Source organism: Bufo bufo, chromosome 10, assembly GCF_905171765.1.
Source record: "Bufo bufo chromosome 10, aBufBuf1.1, whole genome shotgun sequence".
Taxonomy (NCBI): domain Eukaryota; kingdom Metazoa; phylum Chordata; class Amphibia; order Anura; family Bufonidae; genus Bufo; species Bufo bufo.
The window spans coordinates 41,591,215-41,616,103 of NC_053398.1; the positions used below are offsets into that span (position 1 = coordinate 41,591,215).

Here is a 24,889-nt window from a genome sequence, read left to right on the forward strand (position 1 = left end):
GATGACCCGGATCGGATCTCTCAGGCCGAGACCAAGTTACGTGGTTTGCTGCAGGGAGAACGTTCTGCGGAGACCTATTGTTCTGAATTTAGGAGATGGGCTACGGATACAGAGTGTAACGATTCTGCTCTCCGTAGCCAATTCTGCCAGGGTCTCTCTGAGAGACTGCAGGACACATTGGCTTTTCATGAAAATCCTGAGTCATTGGAAGCAGCTATGTCCCTTGCTGTACGTCTTGATAGATGCCTGAGGGATAGATCTAGTAATCCACACCTTTAGGACGTACTGTCCAATAAGGGTACTGCTTCCTTTGACACTTATGGTCGAGAGACAAGAGTGGTTGTGCCTTGTGATGAGCCTATGCAGTTAGGAGGAGCTACTCCTAGAACTACTGGCAAAAGCTTGGGTCATGTGATAGGAGTCTGCTTTTGTTGTGGCAAAAGGGGACATTTTGTGAATATTTGTCCGTACTTGCAGCATCAAGGTGTAAACAAAAAGGGAAAAAATGTTTATTCCCCAATTTACTATTGGTAGTATGGGTAGGGAGCAAGAAAACCTACTTTTGCCTTTTACTGGTAGTACCCATTTTCTCCTGTCTGCCGAGGTGGCGCTAGAGTCCAAAACTGTGAAAATAGAAGCGTTTATCGACAGTGGGGCAGGAGTTAAATTGATTGATGGACAGTTTGTACGCATTTACGGGTTGACTACTAAAGCATTAGAGAATAGTATTTCTGTCTTTGCAATTGACTCTGCATGCACCTCTCGCCCAAAAATACCTGTCTCAGGTAGTGAATGACATTCATTTAAGAGTGGGTCATTTGCATCAGGAATCTATCTCCTGTTATGTGTTGGAGAGTCTGCCTGCTCCATTGGTGTTGGGCTTACCATGGTTAAGCAAACATAACCCTAACATCGATTGTCAAGCGAGACAGATTCTCGATTGGAGTGATTTTTGCATGGACAACTGTCTCAATGCATCGTTCTCTATGGTTACCACTAAAACTGTACCCTCATTCATTTTTGAATTTTCTGATGTGTTTTCTGAGAGTGGTAATCAGGAGTTGCCTCCACACAGGGGAGCATGACTATCCCGTCAATCTTATTCCCGGAGCTAAATTGCCCAAATCTCGGTTGTATAATCTTTTGGAACCCGAAAGAAAGGCTATGCGAGAGTATATCACTGAGAGTTTGGCAAAGGGACATATTAGACCATCCAAGTTCTCAGTGGCTGCTCGATTTTTCTTTGTAAAGAAAAAGGATGGTACCCTGAGACCATGTCTGGACTTCCGTGAGCTCAATCATATTACCGTCCGTGATCCTTACCCCCTTCCTTTGATTCCAGATTTGTTTAGTCAGATTGTCGGTGCCAAGGTGTTCTCTAAATTGGATCTGAGGGGGGCATATAATCTGGTAAGGATCAAGGAGGGGGATGAGTGGAAGACCGCATTTAATACCCATGAGGGTCATTTTAAAAACCTGGTCATGCCCTTTGGGTTAACCAATGCTCTTGCAGTTTTTCAACACTTTGTCAATGACATCTTTCATCATCTGGTGGGGAGGTTTGTCGTTGAATACCTTGATAACATAATAATTTATTTGCCTAATATGGAGACTCATCAGGATCATGTGAGACAGGTGTTACAGATCCTAATAGAGAATAAGTTGTATGCTAAGATGGAAAAGTGTGTATTTGCTGTACAGGAAGTGCAATTTCTGGGTTACCTGCTCTCATCCTCAGGTTTTCATATGGATCCCGAGAAGGTCCGTGCCGTGTTGGACTGGGATCGACCCAAAAATCTGAAAGCGCTTATGAGGTTTTTGGGGTTTACTAACTACTACCGTAAATTTATCTTGAACTATTCATCGGTGGTTAAACCTTTAACAGACATGACTAAGAAGGGTGCTGATATTTCTATCTGGTCTGATGCGGCATTACAGGCCTTTTCTGCTGTGAAAGAATGTTTTGCTTCGGCCCCTATTCTGGTGAAACCGGACGTGTCTCAGCCATTTATTGTTGAGGTTGACGCTTCTGAGGTTAGGGTAGGAGCAATATTGTCGCAGGGTTCTTCACCCAGTAAATGGCGCCCATGTGCATTTTTTTCTAAAAAAAAACTCTCGACTGCTGTAAGGAATTATGATGTGGGGAATTGGAAATTGCTGGCCATTAAGTTGGCGTTCGAGGAATGGCGGCATTGGTTGGAGGGAGCAATTCATCCTATTACGGTAATTACGGATCACAAGAATCTGGCCTACTTGGAGTCGGCTAAGCGACTGAACCCAAGGCAGGCCAGATGGTCATTGTTTTTCACCAGATCTAACTTCATCGTCACTTACTGCCCTGGGGTTAAGAACGTCAAGGCGGATGCTTTGTCACGTAGCTTTCCTGGGGGGGGTGAGTCTAATGACCCTAGTCCCATTTTATCTGAAGGGGTAGTTATATCCGCTCTTTATCCTGATCTCGAGGCCAGGGTGTTGGAGACACAGGAGGATGCTCCGGATTCTTGTCCTCAGGGGAAATTGTTTGTTCCCTCCAAATTACGTCACAAGGTGTTCGAGGAACATCACTGTACGGTGCGTGCTGGGCACCCTGGGAGCAGATCGACTGTCGATCTCATCTCTCGCAGATTCTGCTGGCCGGGGTTGCGTAAGTGTATTGAGGACTATGTGTCAGCCTGTGGTACCTGTGCACGTGCTCTTCAGGTGTGGATCATGCGACCTTTACCTTCCCCTATTTAGTCTGACTTTACCCATCACTCCTTGCTCTGGATAGCTTCATTTGGTTTTTGGAAGAGCTGGAGTGTGGTTCTAGTTGAAGTTCTGTTCATCCATCATCCATCATCCATCAGCCTCAGAAGTTAAGTGTTCCGCTTGTTGTGTTTTGTATTCCCCCCACCTTTGTTGTTTACTAGGCCTCAGCGAGACGCTGGTTCCTTCACCAGGGAAGGAGCAGGTTGTCTCTGCCCTGTCCTTACCATTATGGGATCCGAGGGCCACCAGGGTTTTCTAGGTTACTGTGTATGGGCATCTCTACCATCGAGAGGTGCCCATACGGATAGGAGTTAGGGCCAGGAGCAGGGTTTTATAGGTGGTGACCTTTTTCCTTCCCTAGCGGTGAAGCCTAGTGTCTTTTCCCTTCCTTCTTGTTGTCTTTTGGTGTTCTCCCCTACTACATCCGTGACAGATCTTCAGCTGAATCTGTGTAGGAAGGAAGTTCAAAAAGAGACATGAAATATAGAGAGGAGGTGGGATGTGGATAATGAGCAGCAGCACTTGTATGCAGTCTCCATTACCACAGCCCCACATTACCACAGTCTGTCCTGTCCATCCTCTCTATACTTCATGTCGCCTCATAAACTCTATTCCTACAGAGATTCAGATGAAGATCTTATAATCTGTATTCATTATCATAATCCCTGAGAGGAGGATGAGGCAGCTCTTTACCTCAGTGTTGTGAGGTAACTTGTCCTCCTGTCATATTAGGACAGGTTTTGTGTGTACTAATAGGATGGCAGCCATTTTTTTTTTCTTAATGATTACTCCCTAGACAAAATGAGCCATTATAGCTAAAACAAGGTATTTGGGAATATATTTATAATAAATAATATTTAAGTATTTTCATTCTCTTAATTCCTAGCGAACCCCTTTAAAGGGGTTTTGCCATCACAAACAATGCGGGCATATCACTATCACTAGGATATACCCCCATTGTCTGATAGGTTTTAGAGGTGGGACCCGCACCTATCAGACAATGGGGGCATATTCTAGTGATATGCACCCATTGTATGTGATGGGAAATCCCCTTTAAGGAAATAAAGTAAAGAAATTACAATTATTACGATTTTTCTATGACAGGACCCATGAATGTTTGCATAGAAGATGGGGCTATATACCAGGTAAGTAGAATATTTGTTAATTATTATCTACTGATCATAGGAAATAAAGTAGATAAGTGTGCTTGATTATCTGGTGACCACTATATTATGTACTTACAGATAGGGCAACAGATTTTAGCAAACAGAACATCCTGTAAGGCCTGTACATGTTCTGAAGATAAGGACCCCACAACCGGATTTAATACCTTTGTTTGTAAACCTGTTCTGTGCATGATCCATTGCCCAGAGGTAAGTATAAAACATATCAAATACATTAGCTAGCTTCCATGAATACCTGTTCGTGGAACATTTTGTGCAATAAATATTGATGTCTGAGGCTACAGGATGCAAAGTCCACCGACAAATATCTACTCATTAATTAATGATGAGAGCATTAGATTATGTACTTGACCAGTGGCCATTATAAGAGCTCAGATGCACCCCTGGGCATCAGCCCAACGGGAATTTCCCTGTAGAGTCTATGGCCAATCCATCCTTGGTGTTAGCATTAATAAGTGTCCATATTTAATGGCCGTATTTGTATGGCCAAATTACACACTATTTCATTTATTTTATTTCTAGCAAAATTAACTTCTTGTCTACAGGTTTCCTTTTTCAACATCTGTGATTCTGTTAGAAAATAACCATAAGCCAAATTTGTCCGTAAGGTTATTCACATTAAATAGTCTCTGATCTTCATATAAATACTTTATATATTTATTTATTTAGTTATTTTAATTTGGCATGTATGTAAATGAGTTGTCCTTTCCACCATAGGGTTATGATTATGAAGCATCTAACAGTGATTGCTGTGGAACATGTGTTCAGAAGTCTTGCATTGTGAAAGCTCCTGATGGATCCAACTATGTATTAAAGGTTAGGATTCGACCAATATAGATTTTTTAGAGCCGATACCGATAATCTGTGAACTTTCAGGCCTATAGTCGATAATTTATACCAATATTTTATATCTTATAATACTGTATATATTATATTAGTTGGTAGTCACTGAGGTGGTGGAAATTAGCTTTTGGCACTAGTATATTATAAATGTAAATTATAAATGAATAAAGCCCTTTGTTGGTAGTCAATTTATAATTTACATTTATAATATACTAGTGGCAGATGCGAATTTCCACACCATCCCCCCCTTCCCCCCTCTTCACTGACTTTATTAAAGAGATTCTGTCATCAGATTTTACCCCTCTAACCTAAATATATGCTTATGTCCAGACTAATAAGAAGAATCCTAAGCTGGCCTTATTAAACCTCACGTTGGCTCTATTTGCCCAAAAAACAGTTTTTTATAACCTGTCAATCACTTACTTAAGGTGCCCAAGGGGAGGTCCGTTAATACAAGGTGCCCGGCCGCACCCCTCGCCGTTCAGTGCCCAGCGCCGCCTTCCCTGTCTTCAGCGCCGCCTTCTACTGCTCAGCACCGCCTCCGCAATCCTCCCCGTCCCTCTTCCAGATCCCGCGCCTGCGCACTAGGCTCAGTCTGATGCGCCAGTGCGGACTCCTGGCAGCGGCTTCGTTGAGCGAAGTGCGCATCAGGCCGGCGCATGCGCACTTCGCTCAACAAAGCCGCTGCCAGGAGTTCGCACGGGCGCATCAGGCTGAGCCTAGTGAGCAGGATCTGGCAGAGGGACAGGGAGGATTGCGGAGGCAGCGCTGAGCTGTAGAAGGCGGCGCTGAAGACAGGGAAGGCGGCACTGGGCACTGGACGGCGAGGGGTGCGGCCGGGCACCCTGTATTAACGGACCTCCCCTTGGGCACCTTAAGTAAGTGATTGACAGGTTATAAAAAACTGTTTTTTGGGAAAATAGAGGTTTAATATGGCCAGCTTAGGATTCTTCTTATTAGTCTGGATATGAGCATATGTTTAGGTTAGAGGGGTTTAATCTGATGACAGAATCCCTTTAACCTCTATCAGACCTCAGATCAGCCCTTTATTAACCCCTCAGATCAGCTCTTTATTAACCCCTATCAGACCTCAGATCAGACCTTTATTACCCCTATCAGACCTCAGATAAATCACCTCTCCTGCGCCGCGGCTCCTCTTCATCTCTGGGTCCGGCATCTCGCTCCCCTGTGTTCTACGGCCCGCGCTGCGCTGTCACCTGACAGCGTGCAGCGTCAGGTTATAGTGCGCGCACAACGTATTCTGAGGATAGATCATCAATAGAAAAAGCCTGGACCACCTCTTTAATGATTGTTGATGATTGATTGTGCAGTATTGCAGATTAATAACAATGATCAATCAATTAACCCCTTCCTATGGAACCCTATGAGACTCATAGGCACACTGTCAGTGTATTTCCAACAGTGAAACATGTTACGAAACATGATGTATTGTAAGGCATTGTAGAGGAGATCAGACCCCAAAAGTTAAAGTCCCATAGTGGGACAAAAATAAAAAAAATAAAAAGTTTCAAGTAAAAAAAAAAACACTTTCCCCATAATCAAGTCATATAAAATTGAACAAAATAAAAAACAGGCATGTTAGGTACCGCCGTGTCTGTAACAACCGGCTCTATAAAAATATTGCGTCATTCACCCAATCAGGTAAAGGCTGTAACAAAATAAAAACTGCCAAAACAGCAATTTCTTTGGTCACCTTGCCTCACAAAAAGTTTAATACCAAGCGATCAAAAAGTCAAATGTACCTAGAATTGGTACCATTGAAAACTTCAGCTCATCCTGCAAAAAATGAGCACACACATATGAAAATACCCAGAAAATAAATAAATATATATGGCTTTCTGAACATAGTCATACAAAAACAGGATTTTTTTTCTTTCAAAAAAATGCTCTTAGTGTGTAAAACAAAAATAAAAGAAATAGACAAATTGCGTATCGCCGCATATGGGGTGTTGCCGTATTCAGGAGAAAATGGGCAACAAACTATGGGGTGCTTTTTCTCATGTTACCCTTTGTGAAAATGAAAAATTTAGGGCATTTTATTGGAAGATTATTTTATTGGAAGGAATACAATTTTTCATTTTCACAGCCATGTGTTTCTAAGTTCTGTAAAATGCTTGTGGGCATCAAAGTGCTTAGAATACCCCTTAATAAATGCCTTGAGAGGTGTACTTTCCAACATGGGGTTACTTTGTGGGGTTTTCCACTGTAGGGGTACACTTGCTGTGTTATATGGAAAAAATTGATTAACAGAAAATCTGCAAAAAAGGGGGAAATTTTGAAATTTTACCTCCATTTTCCTTTAATTCTTGTGGTACACCTCAAGGGTTGATAAAGTTTGTAAGATTAGTTTTGAATAATTTGAGGGGTGTAGTTTATAAATTGGGGTAATTTATTGGTATTTTCTATTACATAAGCCCCTCAAATACTTTATAACAAAATTGGTGCTTAAAAAAATTGTTTTGGAAATTTTTTATAAAATTCTAAGGCTAGTTTCACACTAGTGGCAGGGGAACTAGCCAGAACAGCCTGCCGGATACATCCTGTTGCTAGTTCACTTGTGCCCCCGGACTGCCGCTCCGTCCCCATTGACTATAATGGGGGCGGAGTTACAGCAGCAGCACAGCAGCGCACACCGAGAGGCAGCCGGACTAAAAGTATTGCATGCAGTACTTTTAGTCCAGCTGCCTCTCGGTGTGCGCTGCTGTGCTGCCGCTGGAACTCCGCCCCCATTATAGTCAATGGTAACGGAGCGGCAGTCCTGGGACACACGTGAACTAGCGGCAGGACGGATCCGACAGGCTGTTCACCCGCCGGAACAGCCTGCCGGAGTCCCCTGCCGCTAGTGTGAAAGTATCCTAAGCCTTCTTACATCCTAAAAAACATCAAATAACATTTACTAAATGATGCCAACATAAAGTAGACATATGGGGAATATTGTATGAAGTATTATTATCAGTCTTAAAAGTAGAGAAATTCAAATTTAGAAAATTGCAATTTATTTTTTTTCAATTTTTTTTGTAAATTTTGATTTTTTTTAAAATAAATAAAGGAAGAAAATAAGGACCCACATTTACTACTAACATGAAGCACAATGTGTCACAAGAAAACAATCTCACAATGGTTCGGATAAGTAAAAGCGTTCCAAAGTTATTATGGCAGGTAAACTGCCAAAAGTCTTTAAGGCTACTTTCACACTAGCATTTTTGATGGATCCGGCAGGGTTCAGCAAAAATGCTTCCATTACTGATAATACAACCATCTGCATCTGTTATGAACGGATCCGTTTGTATTATCTTTAACTTACTCAAGACGGATCCGTCATGAACTCCATTAAAAGTCAATGGGGGGCAGATCCGTTTTCTATTGTGTCAGATTATGTCAGAGAAAACGGATCCGTCACCATTGACTTGCATTGTGGGTCATGACGGATCCGTCTTGCTCCGCATCCCAGGACGGAAAGCAAACCGCAGCACGCTGCGGGTTTCTCTTCGGTATGAGAACGGAGCGGAATGCATTTTGGAGCATTCCGTTCTGTTCAGTTATGTTTTGTCCCTATTAACAATGAATGGGGACAAAACGGAAGCGTTTTTTTCCGGTATTGAGACCCTAAGACGTATCTCAATACCGGAAATTATTAACGCTAGTGTGAAAGTAGCATAACATGGCCATGTGATCCTAGCCTAGATCCTGGATTTCTTTTGATCTTGGAGTTCATTTTGTCACTCCTCTCCATACCCCCCAGTTTGATGCCCTATACAAGCTTTGCAAGATAATTATTTGCATTTTTATTTTCAGCCTGGAGAGTCACGGTTCCTGTCGGATGACAACTGTACACGATACACGTGTGAAGTTTATGAAAATACTTTTATAACATCGTCAAACACACAAGTTTGTCCCACAATAGATGCGAAGGAGTGTACATCTGTAAGTTGTGTATATAATTTATCTCTCCATATAGGAAAATGAACCTCAGGCAAGCAACTTATGTAGCATACTTAGGCCAGACTCAAATATAGCCCGGGTCACACTGCCCATCTGGCAATTCTGACAAAGGCCAGATGGGCCTCTGTTGGAAGCGGGCTGCTCTGGTGGGAGAACCGCTCAGGAGAGGTGTGAGACAGAAGTACAAGCTGGTAGAACAAGATATTGAGATGGAGGGTGGTTTTAGTCCAGTCATTTTAATTTTCCCTGTGAAAGATACAGTATACTGTATGCTGCACCTGAGATGGTGTATCTTTATTGCACTGCGCTGCTCTTTCTTTGATAAAGGCATGAAAACTAGTAAAGAACACTGTCAAAAAGCGCAAACAAAAGCTCCCCCCGCTGCATTGGGCAGATGGTACAGTCCACCACATGTAGGAATGGGGCACAGAGCTTCTGCTGGCTCTTAATACATAACTTATTTTCTGGCGTATAAGACGCCATTTAAAATATAGGGTTTGGGCTATACTCGCCGTATAAGACTACCCCTGCCTGCCCAGCCCTCCCTGTCTCCAAGACAATCTTATCCAGTCTAGGGAACTGACCATGGCAGCCAGGGCTTCAGTAGCTTCCTGGCTGCCATGGTAACCTATCTTTTTCTTTTCACATTCCCAGTTTCCCACATAGGAACTACTAGGGGCTGGGAAAAGATGGTGGGTCCATTGCCATGGGGGATCTGTGGATGGCACTGTTATGGAGAGGATCTGTGGATGGCACGGTTATGGAGGGGATCTGTGGATGGCACTGTTATGGGGGGGGGATCTGTGGATGGCACTGTTATGGGGAGGGGGATCTGTGGATGGCAAGACTAATATTCTTGTCAGAAGACTATGAAACCAATAGAGGGCGCTGTTCATAACTCAATAGCGCCATCTATTGGTTTCATAGTCTTCTGACAAGAATATTAGACTGAGTCTTATGACAAGCTTATTAGTGTAGCCTTTTGCATGGAAAATTTGCTATAAAAATTAGCGAATATTTGCGATCTACACTAGGAGGATATCTGACACTGGGAAAGCTGGGCAATAACTCAGTGATAAAATCTGACACTAGGAAAGCTGGGTAATAACTCAGTGATAAAATCCCTCTTCCGCCTCCTCCTCCACTTCCACCTCTGAATTCTCATCTTGCAGCACCAGTCAGCCATCAGTCAATAGCTGGAAGCATTTGCTTAGGTAACTGAAACAAATTTGCTGAAACAAATTTGCTTAGGTAACAAACAGCACACTGCCGCGGCCCGCAGAGCTGTGGCAGGGTATAAGAGACCAGACTGAGCCGTGGCTCTTGCCAGTTGCCACTCAACCTACAACCAGGCATGGTTGTGTCTGATAATGGCCGTAACTCGGTGGCGGCTTTGGAGCTTGGCAAGCTCACACACATACCATGTCTAGCCCACGTGTTCAACTCAGATCAGCAGCAGGTACTCACCACTAATGTTTTAGATGGTCAGATTAGCAGCAGGCCCTCGCCCCTAATGTTTTAGAGCAGAGCTGGACAACCTGCGGCTCTCCAGCTGTTGTAAAATTACAATTCCCACCATGCCCTGCTGTAGGCTGATAGCTGTAAGCTGTCTGGGCATGCTGGGAGTTGTAGTTTTGCAACAGCTGGAGAGCCGCAGGTTGGCCATCCCTGTTTTAGAGGGTCAGCTCAGCAGCATACCCTCACCCCTAATGTTTTAGATGATCAGATCAGCAGCAGGCCCTCGCCCCTAATGTTTTAGAGGGTCACCAGAAGGCCCTTGCTCCTAATGTTTTTGAGGGTCACCATCAGCCCATCAATCATAATTTTTCAAGGGTGTGTATGATTCCCTCCTTTATGTGTAACAAAGGGTGTATTGGAGTGTCGGTTCCTTGTAATTTTTGGCAGCCCTTTCCCTTAGTTCATAGGCTTTATGAGTGTAGGAGCCCCACTACCTGAACAATTGTACCACAATGTGAATGAGGCCCTCCTTTATGTGATATACAGGTTGTATCGGAGTGTCTCTTCCTTGTAATTTTTGGCAGCACTTCTCGGACAGCATTGTTCCCAGCAGTGACCTGGGAGTCCAAGATGCATCCAGACATCCTCCCCATGCTGTTCCCTAAGGCCCCTTTCACACGGGTGAGTATTACGCGCGGATGCGATGCGTGAGGTGAACGCATTGCACCCGCACTGAATACCGACCCATTCATTTCTATGGGGCTGTTCACATGAGCGGTGATTTTCACGCATCACTTGTGCGTTGCGTGAAAATCGCAGCATGCTCTATATTCTGCGTTTTTCACGCAACGCAGGCCCCAAAGAAGTGAATGGGGTTGCGTGAAAATCGCAAGCATCCGCAACCAAGTGCGGATGCGGTGCAATTTTCACGCACGGTTGCTAATAGACGATCGTTATTATTTTCCCTTATAACATGGTTATAAGGGAAAATAATAGCATTCTGAATACAGAATGCATAGTGAAACAGCGCTGGAGGGGTTAAAAAAAAAAAAAAAAATTTAACTCACCTTAGTCCACTTGATCGCGTAGCCCGGCATCTCCTTCTGTCTCCTTTGTTGAATAGGACCTGTGGTGAGCATTAATTACAGGAACAGGACCTTTGATGATGTCACTCCGGTCATCACATGGTACGTCACATGATCTTTTACGATGGTGATGGATCATGTGATGACCGGAGTGACGTCATCAAAGGTCCTGTTCCTGTATTTAATGCTCACCACAGGTCCTGTTCAACAAAGGAGACAGAAGGAGATGCCGGGCTACGCGAGCAAGTGGACTAAGGTGAGTTAAATTTTTTTTATTTTTTTTAACCCCTCCAGCGCTGTTTTACTATGCATTCTGTATTCAGAATGCTATTATTTTCCCTTATAACCATGTTATAAGGGAAAATAATACAATCTACAGAACACCGAATATGCCCCTAATTGTCGGGAAGAAAGCTGCCTTCCCGGCAATCGCTTGCTCGTCAGCGGAGGAGACCACTTCTATTACATGCAGCAATCTCCTCCACAGTATGGGGAGAAATGATCACTAATGCCATCGCTCGTCCCCATCGTTGTTTGTCGGCAGAAGTGCGTGATTACACAGCACGATCTGCTGCTGGCAAAAGACGATTTTTGTGTCTGCACAAATGATCTATTACCCGATGAACGTTTTGCTTGTCATCAGGTATTCGTTCCTATGAATGCTCGTTAGCTATTATCTGACATATTCTAAGCCCATCTAAGGGGCCACTTAGGCCACCTGCACACGAGTGCGGGTGAACGCACATAAGATCCGCACGATTTTCCGTGCAGATTTATGTGTGTTTCTGCAGCCTATCCACACACAAATCTGCAACAGTTTTTTTTTTGTGGTACAGATTAGATACAGTTTTGACACAGATCTCACCCTTCCATTGAGAAGAGTGAAATCCACAGCTAAAACCACAAACCGAATTGACAATGCGGGTCAATTTCTGCATGGAAAAAATCTGCAAAGTGTACATGAGATTTGTGTCATATCATACACTTTTCTGGTACTGTCATATGCTAATATGCTGGTGTATCCATACATCATGCCGTATAATATACAGTATAACCCCTACACAGTGTAGGTGTTATACTATATATTGTGTGGCACAATGTATGGATAATACTATATATTATACAGCATGGTGCAGGGGTTTTACTGTATGCTCTTTGGTGGAGCTTTGCCCAGCTCTCAGCCGACCCCGCTCAGCAGTAGTGTTGATCACGAATATTCGAATTTCGAATTTTTATCGCGAATATAGGTACTTTGAAAATTCGCGAATATTTCGAATATAGTTAAATATATTCGTAATTTCGAATATTCAAAAAAAAAATTCCCCCTTTTTTTTTTTTTTTGTTAATCAGTACACATGATCCCTCCCTGCTTCTAGCTTGTGGGCCAATAAGAAGGCTGCAATATACTTGACTTTAGGAGTAGTAGTGTTTGCAAATTTTGCTCTATATTCGTTTTTTTCGAATATTCGCTATATTGCTATATATTCTTGTTTTAGAATATTACGAATATTCGAAAAAACAAAGTTAGCAATATAGAGTATATTCGAAAAAAACGAATATAGAGCAATTTAGCTAATATAGTGCAATAATCTTTTTTTTTATAGTTGTAATTTTTTTCCAATCTGAACTTCAGATGAGAAAAAAATTACAACTATTAGACAAAGAAGATTATAGCACTATATTAGCTAAATTGCTCTATATTCGTTTTTTTTCGAATATTCGCTATATTGCTATATATTCTTGTTTTAGAATATTATGAATATTCGAAAAAAAATCAAATATAGAGCAATTTAGCTAATATAGTGCTATAATCTTCTTTGTCTAATAGTTGTAAGTTGAAAAATTCGCAAATAAATTTGAATCCGAAAATTCAAATTACAAAAATTTGCATATTACACAACCATTACCTTGCCGATTTTTCGAGTAAAAAAAATCGTGAATTTTTGAATTTGCAAATTTTCAACAAATATTCTACAAAATATTCGAATATGACCCCTGCCGCTCATCACTACTCAGCAGCTGCCAAGTCGGGAACACTGGTGGCCTTACAGTATATGCTAAAGTTTTACTGTGCGATAGTTTGCATTCTGTAAATGTGATAAAAACACAGATTGTCTGTAACCTACAAGCAAACATATTGTATGTCACATTCACAACATAACAAGCCGGCCTGCATGTTTAAAATATTATGCTCTTAAACCACCGCACCACTATGCGTGATGAAATCCTCATGTGACAGATGCAAATTTCTGTGTGGGTTTTGATGCAAATTTAGCTTCAAATCATATCCATTGCAGTGGATGATAAGATCTTTAATGAAAACCCGCAGCAATACCATAACAGATAAGTCCTGCTGTGGAATTCAAAATTTACTCCATTTCTATGATTGCCTGTGTATTTATTACACTGTAATTTCCATAGAACAGGTAATCAATATTAGATTGGTTGGGGGGTATGACCTCCAGCAAATTAGTGATCCAACTGTGATCCAACTGTTCCAACACAGTGGACGGACTGGGAAGCGAAAGGCTCCGTACACCGTTTTTTTGGTCATGCCGGCTTTCTGCAGCTCCGCTCCCATTCAAGGGGGCAGCAGTAGCCAAGAACTGCCTGGAAACAGTCTACAGAGCTGTGGTGTTCCTATTCCATACACTGTTCACTTTCTGGAACCGTGACTGCAGGCAACACCTGATCTGCGATAAAACCATCAAATCTGCGCTTTTAATTCAGGTTTTGAGATCAGGCAGAGGATCTTAAAACCTGAATTAAGGCTGATGCACAAAGCCGTTGGTCGGCCGTTCTGTGCATTGGGGACTGAAATTTGCGGTCCCCAATGAACGGGGAACATCAGTGTGGATTCATTCCACAGGTGGATCCAGATGTATTCAACTTGAACGGGTCCGTGATCCGTCCGCACCATAAAAAAATTGAACCTGTTCTATTTTATTGTGGTGCAGAGGCACGGACAAGAACCCCTATGGAAGCACTCCATAGTTTTTCCATGGGATTCCGTCCCCCCGTTCCGCGCTTCACCTTCTGGAATGCGGACCCATTCAAGTGAATGGGTCCGCATCCATGATGCGGTGAGCACATGGCCAGTGCCCGCATATTGCGGGCCACAATACGGGCACGGCTGGGGAACGGCCACGTGCATCAGTCCTTAAAAGGATCTGTTCCATTGACTATATCCTGATGGCTCCATTTCAGTTACATTAAATCAAAACTGAACAAACTATTGTAAGTTAATGGGTGCCTGATCCATTTTTTTCTGTAACGAAAAAGAAAAGGATCAGGCACCATTGACTAGCACAATATACAGTACTAATAAAACAGAAACGTTAAATAACAAGATGTTTCCATGTTGTTATAATAACTACATTGGCTATAAATCCTAGTGTAATATAATGTTCTAACAGTATTTGACATTTAATGACTTTCCCACTAGTGTTAAAGTTTTAATATGAAAGTTATGCTTTACAGGGTTTATTTGAGAAAACTCCAGATGGTTGCTGCAGTATCTGTAAAGGTAATGATTTGTTATTATTCACTTGACTACAAAACTCACTGAAAATTTGTGTAAATCATTAAAGGTGTTTTTTTTTGTTTGTTTGTTTGTTTTTTAACAAAAGGTTTGAATAGCAAACAAATGATACCACATCAATGTCCGGTTTCCATGCTCCTGGGTCCTTGCTGGTCTCTACTTCCTGGTCCCTTTCAGCATACAAGAAATGATTGCTCAACCTGTCACTCAAAGAGGTGACCAGTGATTGGCTGAAGTCTAAAAGGGTAACGTCCAATCTTATGTGTCAAGGAAGTGGAGAGTAGCAGGGAACTAGGAACTGGCAAAACAGAAACAGAGGGACACTGGTGACATGTCACTTTTTTATCATTTTTGTTTTAGAAAAACCTCATTGATACAGTCCTTTTCACCCTTCAAAAGAAATGTGTCATCAGAAAATGACCTATTGTTTAAATCACTTTTTTATGTGTTTCCATATCGCTATCGCTAAAACAAATGTATATATAATCCTGCATTTGTGCACTGTCCACTAGGTCTAATATTACGTTATTTGTAGAGGTAACTTCTCAGTAGCTATTATCACCACAGGCAGAATTACAAAGACAAGTAACACCTCTATACAGATAACACAGGATCCACCACTCATAATAGGTAATCGCAGCTCATCAGCTCATTCCTGACCTCTGCACAGGTCACAGAGCATGCCTAGAAAACTCTCATCTATATGTCACTGAGTCAGAGAACAGCTGCTGGCTCTTGGCAAACCCAAATCATCTTTGTATGTGCAAAATGCTCCATGTGCAGTTTTCCCCTGTAACAGGGGCTCCGCCCTATTTACTGTGTAAAAAATATTTAAAAAAAGCATAAAAGTCAACCAGGTGTATTTTAATAACCTCTTCAGTCATACAGTAATAAAAATTACAATATAAAAAAAAATAAGAGAAAAAGCCCATATCGGATGGAAACCGTCTCCATAGTTGCTCCTTTCACAGAAAATAGGGAATCCATTTTAGTAATTTATTGTGGTGTCGATATCCACATTTAACCTGTTCATAACATCTGCTATACCTGTACTATACATACAGGTCTTTAAAGATGGTGCCAGCTCAGAAGCTGGGTGGGTTTCGGGAGTCCATGGTCGGAGACAACAAAGATCTCTGGTATCGCTGCATCTAAAAATGCCCATGCTATTAAAATATAAAAGTTTTTTTTTCTCCTGAAAAACTGTTAAATGTTTTTGTCGTTTCAACCCCCCCCCCCAAAAAAAATAATATTGAATAAAAAAAACTATCCAAAGTTGTACACACCCAAATCGTATTATTAAAAATAAAGATCACTCTGCAAAAAGAGGCATTATTCAACTCTACATACATAAATATAAAAAAGGTATGGGAGTCAGAATATGGTGAGGCAAAGAAAAAAATGTTGTGCTATGCCAGCATTTAGAAAACCTCAAGGGGCACAGGCAGGAGCAGCAATGTGTGCTTCTGCCTGTACTCCGTTCTCTGTGGCTCCATTCACAAACTGTGGACTCCGTACACCACAGAGAATTCAGCGGTGTGGAGAATAGGGAATTTAAAGCCCACAGGGAAATTTGCGCTTTAGGGGGAAATATCGCCAGTAAAAATGCAAAATCCATGAATAAAATATATTAGAACAAGTATTATTAGGGCATTTGGGACATTTAAAAAAAAAACTTCATTAAAAGCTTAGTTACTCTTTAAGAAAATTGCTTTACGGCAGCCCCATGGGCCTTAAACACAATGGACAGGGGGTACCTCATTGAATTCTATGGGAGAGTTTTCTAGGCATGCTCTGTTACCTGAGCAGAGGTCGTTATACAAGGAAAGAATAACTAAGCTTTGACAATCACCTATTGTGAATGGTGGATCATGTCTTATCTATACACAGAGGTGATATCATTATAGGCAGGATTAGAATGACAGATAAGCAGATAACTGCAGTCAAGTGATCTGTACAGACAAAGAAGTGGCACCTATTATTAGGCTTAGTGGCTAGTGCAAAAACTGCAGGATTTTATGGTCTTTGTTTAAATATAGATATTGACATGGAAAATTCAAAATAGCATTGTTTGACCATTTGACCATTTGAGAATAAATAGGCTTAACAGGCTAATTGATAAAAATATTTACTGTGATATAAATAATAATCAATCACATGGCATGCACAATACAATATGGGGGGGACGCCTGCCCACTTGTCGTAGCTCATGGTTGATGCCCCATGATGATACAAGAGAGAGATAGTGACCTTAAAACATCCTACCTGGATGGTGCTCTCAATGAAATTCTAATTAACTGTTTTTGTGCACAAGGTTTATACCTTTCAACCCCTCCTCCTACAGATGTCCAGTGTGCAGCACGCATGTCTCTTAGATAATCACTCAGAAATGTGGCCTTCTCAGCTCAATGGGGGAGGGGTATGTTATCTAACTAACTGTATGCCTCACTACATTACAAGAAATATATATAAAAGGTTTTATGGTAAAATTAAAGAGGACAGAACCAATCAGTACTTAATTATGTATGTAACATACCCTTCAACACAAACATCAAAAATACTTAAAAAATATGTTAAACATAAAAACTTTATTTAAACAATAGGTCATTTTATGATGACACATACCCTTTAAGGGGTTAATTATTAGTAGCATAGCGTAGTACTATAATTCTGGACTAAAGTGGATCAACAATACACTTTCTTACAGCATATTCCATGTATTAAGTTCATGATCTCCTGAGCAGTCTTGAAAAACATATAAGGAACATTACATGGCACACAGGGGTTTTGTTTCTCATGGATTCCATAAGGATACCAAATTATGTATTGCTTCTAAGGAAGAAAATGGTGTCTCACAGAGGAACCATATGAGGCACATAGTAGACTTACATTTCCTGAGAAATTCAGATATGTGTACTACAGTACAGGATCTATACATGTGGCAATTTTGTGTACACGGACCCCTGAAGTTATTGAAAAAAGTCAATAACTCGTTTTGACAGATACCTCAAAAAACTCCATCATTTGAGTCGTGTTTGATTTTCCCAACCAATAATATTGCTCTACCCCCTACTTTTAATTGTGACCCTCTTGCTGAATGTGATTTCAAGAAACAACTATCATCTAGCAATCCTCTCAAGTGTATTGCCATAGGCTAGGTTCTCATCCAGCATGCATGCTTTAGATAATTCATGTTCATGCATCCTTATATTTTTATGGTTCATTTTTCTATTTTTGCATGAAGAAAGTCATATAATTATTTTATTGCTAAATAAACTAATTGCTTTCTATGTTTCAGCTCCAAAAACATGTAGAGTACAGACAAATGTAACTGAGATTACTCAGAACGGTTGTTCAGCGAACGTTAGTTTATCATACTGTGAAGGATTGTGTCCAAGTTACAGAAAGTAAGTAGTAATTTAGGATTTTCATCGATAGCCCAATATCTTTTTTTAAATTTACTTTATATGTTAAAGAAACATTTCTGCCATTTTAATAAAAATCTATTTGCAACTTACTACTGCCTTCCAGTGCTGGAGTCCTAGGTTCAAATATGACCAAGGACAACATCTGCACGGAGTTTGTATGTTCCTTACTGCTCGCATTCTTCATATTAAATGTTATATATGCTTGAAAGTATGTCACACGTACAGTAGCGTAGGATTTCGAAGTGTATGCGCAAACAAATTTAAAAAGGTATTTGGGATGTGGAAACGTCACACAGGAGATATCCCCGCAGATAATATCAATGCTGTCATCAGCGGCTAATGAAAAATTACAGGGAAAGTCACAGGTATTTGGGATGAGGAAACGTCACACAGGAGATATCCCGCAGATAATGTCAATGCTGTCACCAGCGGCTAATGAAAAATTACAGGGAAAGTCACAGGTATTTGGGATGAGGAAACGTTATACAGGAGAGGTACCACCGGTAATGTCACTGTTCGCAGCATCTACGGAAAAAGTAAAATGAATGTCACAGATATTTTTTGGATGCGCACATGTTACACTGCAGATGTGGCACTGGTAATGTCACTGTCAGAAGCGGACACCGTCTATTAAAAAAGTACACTGTATGTCACAGATACATTTTTTAAGCGCACACGTTACACTGCAGATGTGGCACTGGTAATGTCACTGTCAGAAGCGGACACCGTCTATTGAAAAAGTACCCTGTATATCACAGATCAATTTTTTAAGCGCACATGTTACACTGTACGTAGATGTGGCGCAGCTAATGTCACTGTATGCAGCGGACACTGTCTACGGAAAAAGTACACTGGATGTCACAGATAGTTTTCGGATGCGCACATTTTACGCAGGAGATGTGGCGCAGCTAAAAATATATATTGCTGCTGCCACACACAATAGTCCTTAAAAGGACTTTTGGGTTTCTGAAAAGTTTTTCTACTAAAAGTATTCCTATATCACTCCCTACACTGTCTGTCCCTTCCTCAGCACAGCTCTCCCTGACTAAGATTGAGCCGAATATGCGTCATCGGGTGCTATATAGCACCCGATGACGTGTTACGGCCAGCCAATCACCAAAATGCCAGTAACCAACATGGCTACGGAATTACAGTGAGGGCACATGCGGTATTCGGCCGAACACCGCCATGTGCCGAGCATCGAGATGCTCGAGCCGAACTGGTGTTTGGCCGAGCATGTTCGATCCACACTAATTGCTACATATACTCCACTCTTTCACACAAATACTGCTCACCATCCCCTCTCTCTCTTTGTAACAAAGATTGCCACCCTCTTTCTGATACACTTCATAACACCTTTTTTCTTACAGACTGTTCAATTTGCCATCTAGTGTTGGTCGAGCACCAAAGTGATCTGGTGCTCGGGTGCTAGAGTAGAACACCTCGGGATGCTCAGGTGCTCTTCCGAGCACAATGGAAGTCAATGGGAGAACCCCAGCATTAAACCAGGCACCCCCTGCTCTGAAGAGGGGAGGGTGTCTGGTTCACAGAAAAAGGTCATAAAATAATGGAAACACCACGGAAATGGTTCGGGAACAGCATGGGGAGGATGTCTGGATGCATCTTGGACTCCTAGGTTGCTGCTAAGAACGAGTAGTACGCCACTTTTTGTTAGGAAACATTCTTTACTGTATATTTACTTGTATATAAAGTGCTAGTGCTGCCAAAAATGACAAGGAAGAGGCACTCCGATACAACCTGTATATCACATAAAGGAGTGCATCATTCACATTGTGGTACAATTGTTCCTGTAGTGGGACTCCTACACTCATAAAGCCTATGCACTAAGTGAAAGGGCTGCAAAAAATTACAAGGAACCGGCACTACAATACACCCTTTATTAAACATAAAGGAGGGCATCATACACACCCTTGAAAAATTATGATTGATGGCCTGCTGGTGACCCTCAAAAACTATTGGCTTGCTGATCTGACCTTCTAAAACATTAGGGGTGAGGGTCTGCTGTTGAGCTGACCCTCTAAAACATTAGGGGCAAGTGCCTGCTGCTGATCTGACCATCTAAAACATTAGGGGTGAGGGTCTGCTGCTGAGCTGACCCTCTAAAACATTAGGGCCTGCTGGTGACCCTCAAAAACATTATGAACAAGGGCCTGCTGGTGATCCTCTAAAACATTATGGGTGAGGGCCTGCTGGTGACCCTCAAAAACATTATAGGTGAGGGCCTGCTGGTGACCCTCAAAAACATTGTGTGAGGGCCTGCTGCTGAGTTGACCCTCTAAAACATTAGGAGCGAGGGCATCCTAATAAGCATGTTGATATGATAGAGGAGGAGGATGAGAAAAAGGAGATTGAACCATATACCCTTTTTAGTGGTGGAAGAGGTGCATGGGAATACAGTGTATTCAGTACACCATAAAAGCCACATTTAAAGTGCCTTTATGTTCAGCCGCTTTCATCTGGTGGAGTAGAGAAGTCATGGTCAATCCAGGCCTTGTTCATTTTTATAATAATGTGCTTATCAGTTATTATGCCCCCAGCAGCACTAAATACACTCTCTGACAAAATGCTGGCGGCGGGGCAGACCAGCACCTCCAAGGCGTAGAGCGCCAGTTCATACCATTTGTCCAGCTTGGACACCCAATAGTTGTAAGGCACAGAGGGAACACTGAGGATGCTGACACAGTCTGCTATGTACTCCTTCACCATCCTCCAATATTTTTCCCTCCTTGTGACAGTAGGCCGCGCATCAGGTTGAGGGTGCTGGCAGAGTGTCATAAAACTGTCCCAGGCCTTGGAGAGTGTTGCCCTGCCTCTGTTGGAACTGCTGTGTGTTCCCTTCGTCTCCCCTCCTCGGTTGGCCAAGGAACTACATACTCTGCAGCCAGCATTGTCAGCTGGAAATTTTTGGAGCAATTTTTCCATAAGAACCTTCTGGTATTGCACCATTTTGCTCGTCCTCTCAACCAGAGGAATGAGAGATGAAAAGTTCTCTTTGTAGCGAGGGTCGAGAAGGGTGAACAACCAGTAATCGGTGTTGGACAAAATGCGTACAACGCGAGGGTCACGGAAAAAGCAGCCTAACATAAAGTCAGCCATGTGTGCCAGAGTCCCAACAGACAAGACTTTGCTGTCCTTATCAGGAGGATAACTCTCAATCTCCTCATCCTCTTCCTCCTCTTCTACCCATCCATGCTTAACAGATGGAATTAAACTTCCATGGGTACTACCCTCTGTAGCCGAGGCAACCGTCTCCTGCTCCTCCTCCTCATCATCATCATCTAATTCGCGCTGAGAAGACGAACTGAGGGTGGTCTGGCTATTACTCTTTGTATTGTCTTCCCCCATTTCCACCTCTTCCACATGCAAAGCGTCCGCCTTAATTGTGAGCAGTAAGCGTTTGAGTAGACGCAGAAGTGGGATGGTTACGCTGATAATGGCGTTATCGACACTCACCATCTGTGTTGATTCCTCAAAGTTGCGTAAAATGTCACAGAGGTCAGACATCAATGCTCACTGTCGCACAACAGTCGGTGAGCTGGCAATTGGAAGCGCTGCTGCAGCATTGTCAGACCGGTGGAAGCTGTCGATGACTTGCTGAAATGGGCACACATGCGGCGCACCTTCATCAGTAGCTCAGGCATATTGGGGTAGGTTTTGAGAAACGGCTGAACCACTAGATTGAACTGCAAGATGATAATTCATAGGTGGAAGTGGATGAGGAGGCGGAGGAGGAGAATGGGGGGTTGCAGCCACTAACGTAGGTGGTTGAAAACCTGATAGAAGTAGGGCCCGCAATCTTGGCCGTCGGTAGCACTTGTGCCATCTTAGGGTACGACCCGCTCCCAGCCTCCACAACGTTCACCCAGTGTGCCATCAGGGAAATGTAGCGTCTCTGGCCAGAAGCACTTGTCCATGTGTCAGTCGTTAAGCGGACCTTCTCAATAACTGCGTTGGTCAGGGCACGGGTGATGTTACAGGACACATGCTGGTGTAAGGCTGGGACTGCACACCGTGAAAAAAATTAGCGGCTGGGGACAGAGTAACGCGGGACGGCCATCACCATCAGGCTGTGGAAAGCCTCAGTGTCCACAAGCCTAAATGGCAACATTTCCAGGGCCAGCAATTTGGAAAGGTGCACATTTAGTGCTATGACCTGTAGGTGGGTGGCTGGGTATTTGCGCTTTCTTTCAAAGGCCTGGGGTATAGACATCTGTGCGCTGCGCTGGGACACAGAAGTGGATGTGCTAGCTGATGGTGCTTGAGAAGGTCCAGGTGCATGGCGGGAGGCATCCGGGCATGCGTCTTGGACAGTGGATTGGCCAGCACGCAACACAGTGGAAGAGGAGGCAGTGGTGTGACCCGCAGACACTGATTGTGGACCCAGGAGTTCGGCATACCTATTAGGGTGCTTTGATGCCATGTGGCGGATCATGCTGGTGGTGGTGAGGTTGCTAGTGTTTATGCCCCTGCTCATTTTGGTACGGCACAGGTTGCAAATTACAATTCTTTTATCGTCCGCACTTTCCTCAAAAAAGTGCCAGACTGTGGAACACCTACCCCTTAGCAAGGGAGATTGGCACAAGGGGGTGCTCCAGGGAACAGTTGCGGGCCTGTTTGGTGTGGCCCGCCTTCTCCCTTTTGCCACCCCACTGCCTCTTCCAGCCTGTTGCGGTGCTGCGGATCCCTCCCCCTCTGTATTGCTGTCCTGCTCGGCTTGCCACCTTCCCAGGTTGGGTCAGTGACTTCATCGTCCTCCACCTCCTCTTCCACTTCCTTACTCTGGTAATCCACCTGACTTGTTGACCAAACAACAACTTCAGTTATTGACAACTGTGTCTCATCCTCATCATCAACCTCTTGAGACACTAATTGCGGTTGACTTATTGGCAACTGTGTCTCATCATCATCATCCACCTCGTGAAACACTAATTGCCGTTCCGCACCATCATCTTCTTGTGACTGTGAATGCTCAAGAGTTTGGGAATCAGGGCACAATATCTCCTCATGTCCCTCTTCAAGTGGAGGCCCAAATCAAGGAATGGCGATGAAAAGAGCTCCTCGGAATATCAGCGTGTGGGATCACTTGTTTGCCAAGACTCTCCATGGTGGGAGCAAGGAGTATCAGGCTGAGGATTCTGTTGACTAGACTCTTGGCTACTGAGACTGGACTTTGTGGAAGACAGGGTGGTACTTAACCGACTGGAAGCATTATCTGCTGTAATCCAACCGACCACCTGGTCGCACTGGTCTGACTTTGAGAGTGATGTCCTGTGCCGCCTTGCAAACTGGGACATGAAGCTAGGTATTGTGGATGAGTGTGTTTCTTGTGCTCTGACAGCAGACACAGTTTCACCCCGCCCATGTCCATGGGGTCTGCGTGCACCATCAGTAGCACGGCCACTTCGCCATCCCTTACTGCTCGCCATGCGCATATTAAATGGTATATATGCTTGCAAGTATGTCACACGTACAGTAGCGCAGGTTTTGTAAGTGTATGCGCAAATAAAGTACACAGATTGTCATAAATATTTATGGGATGCGCACATGTTAAACAGAAGGTATAGCGCAAGTAATGTCGCTGTCACCACCGCCTAATAAAAAATTACACTGAATTTAGGATGCACAAACGTTATACAGGAGGTATAGCGCAAGTAATGTCGCTGTCACCACCGCCTAATAAAAAATTATACTGAATGAATGTCACTGATATTTAGGATGCGCACACGTTAAACAGGAGGTATAGCGCAAGTAATGTCGATGTCACCACTGGCTAATAAAAAAATACACTGAATTAATGTCCCTGATATTTTGGATACACAAACGTTATACAGGAGATGTAGCGCAGGAAATGTAACTGTCCGCAGCGGACACAGTCTACAGAAAAAGTACACTGGATGTCACAGATATTTTTAGGCTGCATACACGTTAGACAGGAGATGTAGCGCAGATAATGTCACTGTCACCACTGGCTAATAAAAAATTACACAGAATTTATGTCCCTGATATTTCGTTTACGCAAACGTTATACAGGAGATGTAGCGCAGGTAATGTAACTGTCTGCAGCGGACACAGTCTACAGAAAAAGTACACTGGATGTCATAGATATTTTTAGGCTGCGTACACGTAAGACAGGAGATGTAGTGCAGATAATGTCGCTGTCTGCAGCGGCCAAACAATTGCAAGCTATTTAGCACAAGTTGCGCTAAAAATATACATTGCTGCCATATACAACTATAGTACTTAATAGAACTTTTGGGTCTCTAACAAGTTTTAGCAATTTAGTGCAGGTTGCACTAAAAATATATATTGTTGCCACACACAACAATAGTCCTTAAAAGGACTTTTAGGTCTATAACAAGTATAAAAGCTAAAATATTCCTATTTCACTCCCTACACCATCTCTCCCTTCTGCTCTCCAGCTCTCCCTGACTAAGACTGAGCCAAGCACGTGTCATCAGATGCTATATAGCATCTGAAGACGCGTTCCGGCTAGCCAATCACTGTAATGCCAGTAGCCAACATGGCTACGACATTACAGTGAATGGCAGTACTTACCTGCATGTTTATTGGCTGCGTAGCAGCCAACAAACGTGCAGGGAGGAGACTAGAACATCTCGC

At 42.8% G+C, this 24,889-nt stretch overlaps 1 protein-coding gene across 1 annotated transcript in view; it reads left to right on the forward strand.

Annotated features, from left to right (window-relative positions):
* The first annotated feature begins 3,857 nt into the window (after window positions 1-3,857).
* Window positions 3,858-24,889, forward strand: part of LOC120980017 (intestinal mucin-like protein) — a 69,534-nt gene continuing 48,502 nt past the window's right edge. Inside the window, exons 1-6 of the mRNA XM_040408882.1 lie at window positions 3,858-3,893; window positions 3,993-4,121; window positions 4,650-4,748; window positions 8,592-8,720; window positions 14,762-14,807; window positions 18,121-18,229. Coding sequence (XP_040264816.1) covers window positions 3,858-3,893; window positions 3,993-4,121; window positions 4,650-4,748; window positions 8,592-8,720; window positions 14,762-14,807; window positions 18,121-18,229 — 548 coding nt within the window. The remainder of the gene's footprint in view (window positions 3,894-3,992; window positions 4,122-4,649; window positions 4,749-8,591; window positions 8,721-14,761; window positions 14,808-18,120; window positions 18,230-24,889) is intronic.